The sequence below is a fragment of the Leucoraja erinacea genome, unplaced genomic scaffold, assembly GCF_028641065.1.
Source record: "Leucoraja erinacea ecotype New England unplaced genomic scaffold, Leri_hhj_1 Leri_215S, whole genome shotgun sequence".
Classification (NCBI taxonomy): domain Eukaryota; kingdom Metazoa; phylum Chordata; class Chondrichthyes; order Rajiformes; family Rajidae; genus Leucoraja; species Leucoraja erinaceus.
The window spans coordinates 1-12,500 of NW_026576116.1; the positions used below are offsets into that span (position 1 = coordinate 1).

At 49.8% G+C, this 12,500-nt stretch overlaps 1 protein-coding gene across 1 annotated transcript in view; it reads left to right on the forward strand.

The window, feature by feature from the left end:
- Positions 1-4: 4 nt before the first annotated feature.
- nprl3 (NPR3-like, GATOR1 complex subunit) overlaps positions 5-12,500 on the forward strand; it is a gene marked incomplete at its 5' end in the record, with an annotated part of 14,753 nt that continues 2,257 nt past the window's right edge. The window contains 7 exons of the mRNA XM_055666226.1: positions 5-74; positions 2,376-2,454; positions 4,745-4,882; positions 6,984-7,140; positions 7,828-7,934; positions 8,975-9,104; positions 11,008-11,209. Coding sequence (XP_055522201.1) covers positions 5-74; positions 2,376-2,454; positions 4,745-4,882; positions 6,984-7,140; positions 7,828-7,934; positions 8,975-9,104; positions 11,008-11,209 — 883 coding nt within the window. The remainder of the gene's footprint in view (positions 75-2,375; positions 2,455-4,744; positions 4,883-6,983; positions 7,141-7,827; positions 7,935-8,974; positions 9,105-11,007; positions 11,210-12,500) is intronic.

Below are 12,500 nucleotides of genomic sequence, written 5' to 3' on the forward strand. Positions count from 1 at the left end.
CCGCTGCCAGTACCTGAGCCGCGAGGCCAAGCTCATGCTGGCCATCCAGGACGAGGTGGCGGCCGTCTCTGACGGTGAGGTGGGGGGGGGGAGGGGAGGTATCTCGGGTTTGGCACAAACATGTGGGTAGAAGGGCCCGTTCTCTGCCCTGGTGAGACCACACCTGGAGTATTGTGTGCAGTTTTATAACAAGAGGAGTCAAGTCAAGTTTATTTGTCACATACACATACGAGATGTGCAGTGAAATGAAAGTGGCAATGCTCGCGGACTTTTGCGCAAAAGACAAACAACAAAACAACCAAACAAATTATAAACACAATCATAACACACATATTCTTTTACATAATAAATAATAGAAGGAAAAACGTTCAGTAGAGTTAGTCCCTGGTGAGATAGGCGTTTACAGTCCGAATATCCTCTGGGAAGATACTCCTTCTCAACCTCTCCGCCCCCACCGCATGGCAACGGAGGCGTTTGCCTGACCGTAGCAGCTGGAACAGTCCGTTGCAGGGGTGGAAGGGGTCTCCCATGATTTTGTTTGCTCTGGAGTTGCACCTCCTGTTGTATAGTTCCTGCAGGGGGGTGAGTGAAGTTCCCATAGTGCGTTTGTTCGGCCGAACGCACACTACTCTCTGCAGAGCCTTCTTGTCCTTGGCAGAGCAATTCCCAAACCAGATGGTAATGTTCCCAGACAAGATGCTTTCCACTGCCGCTGCATAGAAGCACTGGAGGATCCTCGGAGACACTCTGAATTTCCTCAATTGCCTGAGGTGGTAAAGGCGCTGCCTTGCCTTACTCACGAGTGCTGAGTTGAGTATAATAATAATAATAAATTTTATTTATGGGCGCCTTTCAAGAGTCTCAAGGACACCTTACAAAAATTTAGCCGGTAGAGGAAAAACATGTAAGTGGAATGAAATAAATAGTAGAGACATGACTAGTACACAAAGTAAAGACAGAATTCAATTCAAAACACAATATGAGGCAATTGATGCACAGATGAAAAGGGAGGGGGACGTGGGGCTAAGGATAGGCAGAGGTGAAGAGATGGGTCTTGAGGCGAGACTGGAAGATGGTGAGGGACACGGAATTGCGGATCAGTTGGGGGAGGGAGTTCCAGAGCCTGGGAGCTGCCCTGGAGAAGGCTCTGTCCCCAAAACTGCGGAGGTTGGACTTGTGGATGGAGAGGAGACCGGCTGATGTGGATCTGAGGGACCGTGAGAGTCGGTAGGGGGTGAGGAGGTCAGGGGAGGGGGGCAGATGGTGGAGGGCTTTGTAGGTGAGGACCAGGATTTTGTAGGTGATCCGGTGGGAGATGGGAAGCCAGTGAAGTTGTTTGAGGACTGGAGTGATGTGATGCCAGGATTTGGTGTGGGTGATGAGTCGGGCGGCTGCGTTCTGGACCAGCTGGAGTCGGTTGATGTAGGTGGAGCTGATGCCAAGGAGAAGTGAGTTGCAGTAGTCCAGTCGGGAGGAGATGAAGGCATGGATGAGTCTCTCAGCAGCGGGAGGTGTGAGAGAGGGTCTGATTTTGAGTATAGGAGCAAAGAGGTCCTTCTGCAGTTGTACAGGGCCCTGGTGAGACCACACCTGGAGTATTGTGTGCAGTTTTTGCATGTTGGTCTTTATAACAAGAGGAGTTAAGTATAGGAGCAAAGAGGTCCTTATGCAGTTGTACAGGGCCCTGGTGAGACCACACCTGGAGTATTGTGTGCAGTTTTTGCATGTTGGCCTTTATAACAAGAGGAGTTGAGTATAGGAGCAAAGAGGTCCTTCTGCAGTTGTACAGGGCCCTAGTGAGACCACACCTGGAGTATTGTGTGCAGTTTTTGCATGTTGGCCTTTATAACAAGAGGAGTTAAGTATAGGAACAAAGAGGTCCTTCTGCATTTGTACAGGGCCCTGGTGAGACCACACCTGGAGTATTGTGTGCAGTTTTAGTCCCCTAATTTGAGGAAGGACATTCTTGCTATTGAAGGAGCCCAGCGTAGGTTCACCAGGTTAATTCCCGGGATGGCGGGACTGTCATATGCTGAGAGAATGTGGAGCGGCTGTGGGCTTGTACACTCTGGGGTTTAGAAGGATGAGAGGGCATCTAATTTAAAAATAAGGGGTCGGCCATTTAGAACGGGGACGAGGATACACTTTTTCTCACAGAGAGTTGTGAGTCTGTGGAATTCATATGCTGAGAGAATGTGGAGCGGCTGGGCTTGTACACTCTGGAGTTTAGAAGGATGAGAGGGGATCTCATTGAAACATATAAGATTGTTAACGAGACTGGGACTTGCTGCCCTTCGGCCCATTGGGCACAGTGCTGTGCGGCTCTGACTGCATGCAACGTGTAACAATGCTCCCTTGTTTTCCTGCTCCCGCAGGCAACGGCTCCCAGTCTCCGTTCCATCACATCCTACCCAAGTGCAAGCTGGCGTCTGACCTGAAGGAAGCCTTTGACAGGTGAGTGGCTGAAAACCCCTTGATTTCTCTCATTTCAAGTCAAGTCAAGTCAAGTCAAGCCTGTGCTAGCCATGTGGCTTATTTTGTGTGTCATTAATTAAGGTATTAATAGCCATTCGGCCCTTCGAGCCAGCACCGCCATTCGCCTTGCTAAGGCAATGTGAAGTGTTGATGAAGTCACCAGTTATAGGAGTAGAATTAGGCCATTCGGCCCATCAAATCTACTCCGCCATTCAATCATGGCTGATTTCTCCGAATCCCATTTCCTGCCTTCTCCCCATAACCCTTGACACCCGTACCAATCAAGAATTTGTCTATTTCCGCCTTAAAGATATCCACAGATTCACCACCCTCTGACTAAAGAAGTTCCTCCTCACCTCCTTTCTTAAAGAGCGCCCTTTAATTCTGAGGCTGTGCCCTCTGGTCCTAGACTGCAGTTGTACAGGGTCTTGGTGAGACCACACCTGGAGTATTGCGTACAGTTTTGGTCTCCTAATCTGAGGAAAGACATTCTTGCCATAGAGGATTTGAGTATAAGAGCAGGGAGGTTCTACTGCAGTTGTACAGGGTCTTGGTGAGACCACACCTGGAGTATTGCGTACAGTTTTGGTCTCCTAATCTGAGGAAAGACATTCTTGCCATAGAGGATTTGAGTCTAGGAGCAGGGAGGTTCTACTGTAGTTGTACAGGGTCTTGGTGAGAACACACCTGGAGTATTGCGTACAGTTTTGGTCTCCTAATCTGAGGAAAGACATTCTTGCCATAGAGGGAGTACAGAGAAGGTTCACCAGACTGATTCCTGGGATGTCAGGACTTTCATATGAAGAAAGACTGGAAAGACTCGGCTTGTACTCGCTAGAATTTAGAAGATTGAGGGGGGATCTTATAGAAACTTACAAAATTCTTAAGGGGTTGGACAGGCTAGCTGCAGGAAGATTTCTCTCAATGTTGGGGAAGTCCAGAACAAGGGGTCACACACAGTTTAAGGATAAGGGGGAAATCTTTTAGGACCGAGATGAGAAAAACATTTTTTTTCAGTGGTGAATCTGTGGAATTCTCTGCCACAGAAGGTAGTTGAGGCCAGTTCATTGGCTATATGTAAGAGGGAGTTAGATGTGGCCCTTGTGGCTAAGGGGATCAGGGGGTATGGAGAGAAGGCAGGTACGGGATACTGAGTTGGATGATCAGCCATGATCATATTGAATGGCGAATGGTGCAGGCTCGAAGGGTCGAATGGCCTACTCCCACACCTATTTTCTATGTTTCTATGACTCTCCCACTAGTGGAAACATCCTCTCTACATCCACTCTATCCAGGCCTTTCATTATTCTGTGTTTCAATGAGGTTTCTCTCCCCCTCTTTCTTCTAAACTCCAGCGAGTTCATGCCCAGCACCGTCAAACGCTCATCGTATGTTAACCCACTCATTCCTGAAATCATTCTTGTAAACCTCCTCTGGGACCCTCTCCAGAGCTCAGCACGTCAATAGACAATATCCTAAACTGCTCTGAAAAAAGAGAGAGTTAGATAGAGCTCTAGGGGCTAGTGGAATCAAGGGATATGGGGAGAAGGCAGGCACGGGTTATTGATTGGGGACGATCAGCCATGCCCACAATGAATGAAGGGCCGAATGGCCTCCTCGTGCACCTATTTTCTATGATTCTATGAATAGATGCATGATCAGGGGATATGGGGAGAAAGTACTGATTTTGGATGATCAGACGACAAAAAGTAGTAAACACTGCCCAGTCCATCATCGGCTCTGACCTTCCTTCCATCGAGGGGATCTATCGCAGTCGCTGCCTCAAAAAGGCTGGCAGTATCATCAAAGACCCACACACCATCCTGGCCACACACTCATCTCCCTGCTACCTTCAGGTAGAAGGTACAGGAGCCTGAAGACTGCAACGTCCAGGTTCAGGAATAGCTACTTCCCCACAGCCATCAGGCTATTAAACCTGGCTCGGACAAAACTCTGATTATTAATAAACCCATTATCTGTTATTTGCACTTTATCAGTTTATTTATTCATGTGTGTGTGTGTGTATATTTATATCATGGTATATGGACACACTGATCTGTTTTGTAGTAAATGCCTACTATGTTTTGTGTGCTGAATTTCATTGTCCTATACAGGGACACATGACAATAAACTCACTTGAACTTGGCCTTGAACCTTGATCGCATTGAATGGCGGTGCTGGCTTGAAGGGCCGAATGGCCTCCACTCCTGCACCTATTGTCTATGTATCTCTGTATCTATGTCCACAACTGTCTCCCCTCTCTCCGCAGCCTCTGCACCACAGGTGTGATTCACTTACACATCAACAACTGGTTGGAGCTCAGCTTCTGTCTCCCGCACAAGATCCACCGCCTCGGTCCCGATTACATCCCGCCGGACGCCATCGAACGCAGTCTCAAAGCCATCCGGTAGGTGACTCCTTCCCCCCACACCGCGGAGGAGGTGCCTGGTGAACTCACTGTGGTGGATGTTAATTTGTATTTATTGTGTGTTTTGTTATTTATTATTATTGTGTATCGAAACATAGAATATAGGTGCAGGAGTAGAGGCCATTCGGCCCTTCGAGCCTGCACCATTCGCCATTCAATATGATCATGGCTGATCATCCAACTCAGTATCCCATCCCTGCCTTCTCTCCATACCCCCTGATCCCCTTAGCCACATCTAACTCCCTCTTAAATATAGCCAATGAACTGTGTGGCCTCAACTACCTTCTGTGGCAGAGAATTCCACAGATTCACCACTCTCTGTGTGTGAAAAAAAATGTTTTCCTCATCTCATCTCGGTCCTAAAAGATTTCCCCCTTATCCTTAAACTGTGACCCCTTGTTCTGGACTTCCCCAACATCAGGAACAATCTTCCTGCATCTAGCCTGTCCAACCCCTTAAGAATTTTGTAAGTTTCTATAAGATCCCCCCTCAATCTTCTAAATTCTAGCGAGTACAAGCCGAGCCTATCCAGCCTTTCTTCATATGAAAGTCCTGCCATCCCAGGAATCAGTCTGGTGAACCTTCTCTGTACTCCCTCTATGGCAAGAATGTCCTTCCTCAGATTTGGAGACCAAAACTGTACGCAATACTCCAGGTGTGGTCTCACCAAGACCCTGTACAACTGCAGTAGAACCTCCCTGCTCCTAGACTCAAATCCTCTATGGCAAGAATGTCCTTCCTCAGATTAGGAGACCAAAACTGTACGCAATACTCCAGGTGTGGTCTCGCCAAGACCCTGTACAACTGCAGTAGAACCTCCCTGCTCCTAGACTCAAATCCTCTATGGCAAGAATGTCCTTCCTCAGATTTGGAGACCAAAACTGTACGCAATACTCCAGGTGTGGTCTCACCAAGACCCTGTACAACTGCAGTAGAACCTCCCTGCTCCTATACTCAAATCCTTTTGCTATGAAAGCTAACATACCATTCGCTTTCTTCGCTGCCTGCTGCACCTGCATGCCTACTGGTAGACCTTTGGGTAGTGTTGTAGAGCAGAGGGATCTAGGAGTACAGGTGCATGGTTCCTCAAAGGTGGAGTAGCAGGTAATTAAGGGCTTTTGGCACTTTGGCCTTCATCAGTCAAGAACATTGAGTATATAAGTTGGGAGGTCATGTTGCAGTTGTATAAGACGTTGGTGAGACTGCATATTGTGTTCAGTTCTGGGCACCGTGTTATAGGAAAGATCTTGTCAAGCTTGAAAGGGTTCAGAGAAGATTTACGAGGATGTTGCCGGGACTAGAGGGTGTGAGCTACAGGGAGAGGTTGAGCAGGCTGGGTCTCTATTCCATGGAGCGCAGGAGGATGAGGGGCGATCGTACAAAATCATGAGAGGAATAGATCGGGCAGAGTCTTTTACCCAGAGTAGGGGAATCGAGGACCAGAGGACACGGGTTCAAGGTGAAGGGGAAAAGATTTAATAGGAATCTGAGGGGTAACTTTTCCACACAGAGGGTGGTGGGTGTATGGAACGAGCTGCCGGAGGAGGAGGTAGTTGAGGCTGGGACTATCCCAACGTTTAAGAAACAGGTTTGGAGGGATATGGACCAAGCGCAGGCAGGTGGGACTAGGATAGCTGGTCTGAAGAAGGGTTTTGGCCCGAAACGTTGCCTATTTCCTTCGCTCCATAGATGCTGCTGCACCCGCTGAGTTTCTCCAGCTTTTTTGTGTAGCTGGGATATTGTTGGCCAGTGGGGCAAGTTGGGCCAAAGGGCCTGTTTCCATACTGTATCACTGTGAAAATGACCTCCATGGAATTTCTCCGGGTGCTCCGGTTTCCTCCCACACTCCGAAGACGTGCAGGTTTGTGTCCACCAACAATCACCGCACACTAACACTATCCAACACACAGTTTAGTGTGCCGGGATCGCTGGTCCGCGCGGACTCGGTGGGCCGAAGGGCCTGTTTCCGTGCTGTATCTCGAAACTAAACCCCACCCCGTCTGTCCCTCTCTCCCCCCTCCCCTCTGCCCGGCATACACCACCCCCCCCTCTCCCCATCCCCCCCCCCCCCCCCCCGCAGGCCCTACCACGCTCTGCTGCTGCTGGATGAGGAGAAGTCGCTGCTGGCCCAGCTGCCCGTGGACTCATCGCCGGCCCTGGTCCGTGTCGTCAAGACCACGTCAGCCATGAAGAACCTCCAGCAGCTAGCACAGGATGCTGACCTGGCCCTGCTACAGGTACACGCTCCCTGCTGTGTGTGTGTGTGTGTGTGTGTGTGTGTGTCTATGTGTGTGTGTCTGTCTGTGTGTCTGTCTGTGTGTGTGTGTGTATGTGTGTGTGTGTGTGTCTGTATGTGTGTGTGTCTGTGTGTGTGTGTGTGTGTCTGTGTGTGTGTGTGTGTGTGTGTCTGTGTGTGTGTCTGTCTGTGTGTGTGTGTGTGTATGTGTGTGTGTGTGTGTTTGTGTGTGTATGTGTCTGTGTGTGTGTGTGGGTGTGTGTGTGTGTCTGTGTGTGTGTGTGTGTGTCTGTCTATATATGTGTGTGTGTGTCTGTGTCTATGTGTGTGTGTGTGTGTGTGTCTATATATGTGTGTGTGTGTGTATATATGTGTGTGTGTGTGTGTGTGTCTATATATGTGTGTGTGTCTATATATGTGTGTGTGTGTGTGTGTCTATGTGTGTGTGTGTGTCTGTGAGCCTATGTGTGTGTGTGTGTGTCTATGTGTGTGTGTGTTTCTCTGTCTGTGTGTGTTTCTCTGTCTGTCTGTGTGTCTCTGTGTCTGAGCCTGTGTGTGTGCGTGCGTGTGTGTGTGTGCGTGAGCGTGCGTGTGTGTGTGTGTGCGTGAGCGTGCGTGTGTGTGTGTGGTCTGCTCTGAGGGATGTCCAACCTGACATTATTCCCCCCTGCCCCTTGTCCCCTGGCAGGTGTTCCAGCTGGCTGCCCACCTGGTGTACTGGGGCAAAGCCATTGTCATCTACCCGTTGTGTGAGAACAACTTCTACATGCTGTCTCCCGACGCCAACATCTGCGTGTGAGTGGGCGCCGGGGGGGGGGGGGGGGGGGGGGGGGGGGGAAGCATTGACCTTGAGCTCAACGGTGGGGGGGGGGGGTCCGAGAGGTACAGCCCCTGGCACTGTATGCCAACCACGCCAAGCCATTGTGACAAGGCACTCTGTTACAAGAGTCTTACAGCACGGAAACAGCCCTTCAGCCCAACCCGTCCATGCGCATTGAGGGGCCAGGACCCAATGGGTCCCACTTGGTCTAGTAACTTATAAAAAGTCTGATCTTGTATGTGTGTTTATTTATTTGTGTGTGTGTGCGCGTGTGTTTGTGTATAATCACATCTTCTCAAAAAAACGACGCATTAAAGGTAAAATTCTTACATATTCCGGTAGAGATTTTTCCCCTGTAGTCCAAAATCGCCTTATCTGAAAATGTCATAGAAACATAGCCAATAGGTGCAGGAGTAGAGGCCATTCTGCCCTTCGAGCCTGCACCGCCATTCAATATGATCATTCAACTCAGTATCCTGTACCTGCCTTCTGTCCCTTTAGCCACAAGGACCACATCTAACTCCCTCTTAAATATAGCCAATGAACTGGCCTCAACTACTTTCTGTGGCAGAGAATTCCACAGATTCACCACTCTCTGTGCCGAAAAAAAATGTTTTTTTTTCTCATCTCGGTCCTAAAAGATTTCCCCCTTATCCTTAAACTGTGTGGACCCCTTGTTCTGGACTTCCCCAACATCGGGAACAATCTTCCTGCATCTAGCCTGTCCAACCCCTTAAGAATTTTGTAAGTTTCTATAAGATCCCCCCTCAATCTTCTAAATTCTGGTGAGTACAAGCCGAGTCTATCCAGTCTTTCTTCATATGAAAGTCCTGCCATCCCAGGAATCAGTCTGGTGAACCGTCTCTGTACTCCCTCTATGGCAAGAATGTCTTTCCTCAGATTAGGAGACAAGACATTCTTGCTTTATTTCACGAGTTATTAATGAAAAAGTTAATAATGTTGTCGCCTGGCGTGTGTGAAGTCTAACGGTGACATGTGTCCCTCCCGCCCGCAGGTTTTCCCCACAGTCTGAGCAGTTTTCCCAGCAGTTTCCCGGGAACAGCCTCACCAGCCTGCTCTCCAAGTTCTCCCTGCCGACCACGCTCTCGCAGTTCAAGAACCCACTGGCACCCCCCGTACAGGAGGTGAGGGCTCGCCGAGGGGGGGGGGAAGGAGGGAGGGAGCCGTCTTTACAGCAAAAACAGGAAAGCAGACTATTATCTAAATGGTGGCCGATTGGGAAAGGGGGAGATGCAGCGAGACCTGGGTGTCATGGTACACCAGTCATTGAAGGTAGGCATGCAGGTGCAGCAGGCAGTAAAGAAAGCGAATAGTATGTTAGCTTTCATTGCAAAAGGATTTGAGTCTAGGAGCAGAGAGGTTCTACTGCAGTTGTACAGGGTCTTGGTGAGACCACACCTGGAGTATTGCGTACAGTTTTGGTCTCCAAATCTGAGGAAGGACATTATTGCCATAGAGGGAGTGCAGAGACGGTTCACCAGACTGATTCCTGGGATGTCAGGACTGTCTTATGAAGAAAGACTGGATAGACTTGGATTATACTCTCTAGAATATAGGAGATTGAGAGGGGATCTTATAGAAACTTACAAAATTCTTAAGGGGTTGGACAGGCTAGATGCAGGAAGATTGTTCCCGATGTTGGGGAAGTCCAGGACAAGTGGTCACAGCTTAAGGATAAGGGGGAAATCCTTTAAAACCGAGATGAGAAGAACTTTTTTTCACACAGAGAGTGGTGAATCTCTGGAACTCTCTGCCACAGAGAGTAGTTGAGGCCAGTTCATTGGCTATATTTAAGAGGGAGTTAGATGTGGCCCTTGTGGCTAAGGGGATCAGGGGGTATGGAGAGAAGGCAGGTACGGGATACTGAGTTGGATGATCAGCCATGATCATATTGAATGGCGGTGCAGGCTCGAAGGGCCAAATGGCCTCTACTCCTGCACCTAATTTCTATGTTTCTATGTTTCTAAAAGGCATGCTCAATTGGGTTCAGACTTGACCAGTCAACATCTGCGTGTGAGTGGGGGGAGTTAGCTGTGTTCTGATGTGTGTGGAAAGAGCATTTTTCTTTAACAACCTCTTGCTATTGAGGGAGCCCAGCGTAGGTTCGCCAGGTTAATTCCCGGGATGGTGGGACTGACATATGCTGAGAGAATGAGTCGACTGGTCTTGTATACTCTGTGGAGTTTAGAAGGATGAGAGGGTATCTTATTGAAACATATAAAATAGTTAAGGGTTTGGACTCGCTAGAGGCAGGAAACATGTTCCCCATGTTGGGGGAGTCCAGAACCAGGGGCCACACACACAGTTTAAGAATAAGGGGTCGGCCATTTGGGACTGAGATGAGGAGAAACTTTTTCCACCCAGAGAGTTGTGTGAATCTGTGGCCATTCAGGACTGAGATGAGGAGAAACTTTTTCCACCCAGAGAGTTGTGTGAATCTGTGGCCATTTAGGACTGAGATGAGGAGAAACATTTCCAGCCAGAGAGTTGTGAATCTGTGGCCATTTAGGACTGAGATGAGGAGAAACTTTTCCACCCAGAGAGTTGTGTGAATCTGTGGCCATTTAGGACTGAGATGAGGAGAAACTTTTCCACCCAGAGAGTTGTGTGAATCTGTGGCCATTTAGGACTGAGATGAGGAGAAACTTTTCCACCCAGAGAGTTGTGAATCTGTGGCCATTTAGGACTGAGATGAGGAGAAACTTTTCCACCCAGAGAGTTGTGTGAATCTGTGGAATTCCCTGCCACAGACGGCAGTGGAGGCCGATTCACTGGATGTTTTCAAGAGAGAGTTAGATTTAGCTCTTAGGGCTAATGGAATCAAGGGATATGGGGAGAAAGCAGGATACATTTTGGATACTTTCAAGAGAGAGCTAGATAGGGTTCTTAAAAATAGCGGAGTCAGGGGAGAAGGCAGGAATGGGGTACTGATTGGGGATGATCACATTGGATGGCGGTGCTGGATCGAAGGGCTGAATGGCCTCTACTCCTGCACCTATTGTCTAGTGTCTCTCTCTGTCTCCGCAGGCACAGCTGGTACAGATGGTGATCTGGCTGCTTCAACGGCGGCTCCTGATTCAGCTCCACACGTACGTGTGTCTAATGGTCCCGCCGTGTGAGCGTGAGCCCATCGCCACCACCGCTGCCCGTCCCCACGACATGCCCGCGCCCGGCCGGCCCAGTGCCCGCAGCCTCAGTGCCCCCAACGCACTCAGCTTCGGCTCTCCCAGTGAGTGGTGGCGAGAGGGGGGGTGGGGAGAGGGGGGGTGTGTACATGGTCTTGGTGAGACCACACCTGGAGTATTGCGTACAGTTTTGGTCTCCAAATCTGAGGAAGGACATTCTTGCCATAGAGTATTTGAGTCTAGGAGCAGGGAGGTTCTACTGCAGTTGTACAGGGTCTTGGTGAGACCACACCTGGAGTATTGCGTACAGTTTTGGTCTCCTAATCTGAGGAAGGACATTCTTGCCATAGAGGATTTGCGTCTAGGAGCAGGGAGGTTCTACTGCAGTTGTACAGGGTCTTGGTGAGACCACACCTGGAGTATTGAGTACAGTTTTGGTCTCCAAATCTGAGGAAAGACATTCTTGCCATAGAGGGAGTGCAGAGAAGGGTCACCAGACTGATTCCTGGGATGTCAGGACTTTCATATGAAGAAAGACTGGATAGACTCGGCTTGTACTCGCTAGAATTTAGAAGATTGAAGGGGGGATCTTATAGAAACTTACAAAATTCTTAAGGGGTTGGACAGGCTAGATGCAGGAAGATTGTTCCCGATGTTAGGGGGAAGTCCAGGACAAGGGGTCACAGCTTAAGGATAAGGGGGAAATCCTTTAAAACCGAGATGAGAAGAACTTTTTTCACACAGAGAGTGGTGAATCTCTGGAACTCTCTGCCACAGAGGGTAGTTGAGGCCAGTTCATTGGCTATATTTAAGAGGGAGTTAGATGTGGCCCTTGTGGCTAAGGGGATCAGAGGGGTATGGAGAGAAGGCAGGTACGGGATACTGAGTTGGATGATCAGCCATGATCATATTGAATGGCGAATGGTGCAGGCTCGAAGGGCCGAATGGCCTACTCCTGCACCTAATTTCTATGTTTCTATGGGACGGATAGGGGAGAGAGGAGTGTGTGGGGAGAGAGAGGGGGTGGGGAGAGGGGAGGGATAGGGGTTGGAGGAGATGGGGCGAAAGATAGGGTGAGGAGAGAGGGGGAAAGGGGGGTGTGGGGGGAGAGAGAGAGGTGGGGGGGGGGGAGGGGGGAGGGTAGGGGGAGAGAGAGAGAGGGGGGGTGTGGGGAGAGAGGGGGGGTGTGGGGAGAGAGAGAGGGGGTGGGGGGGGGAGAGAGGGGGGAAGGGGGTTGGGGAGATGGGGGAAAGATAGGGTGGGGAGAGAGAGAGGGGGGGGGGGAGAGAGGGGGGGTGGGGAGAGAGAGAGAGGGGGTGGGGGAGAGAGAGAGGGGTGTGGGGGAGAGAGAGGGGGGGGGGTGGGGAGAGGGAGAGGGGGGGTGGGGAGAGAGAG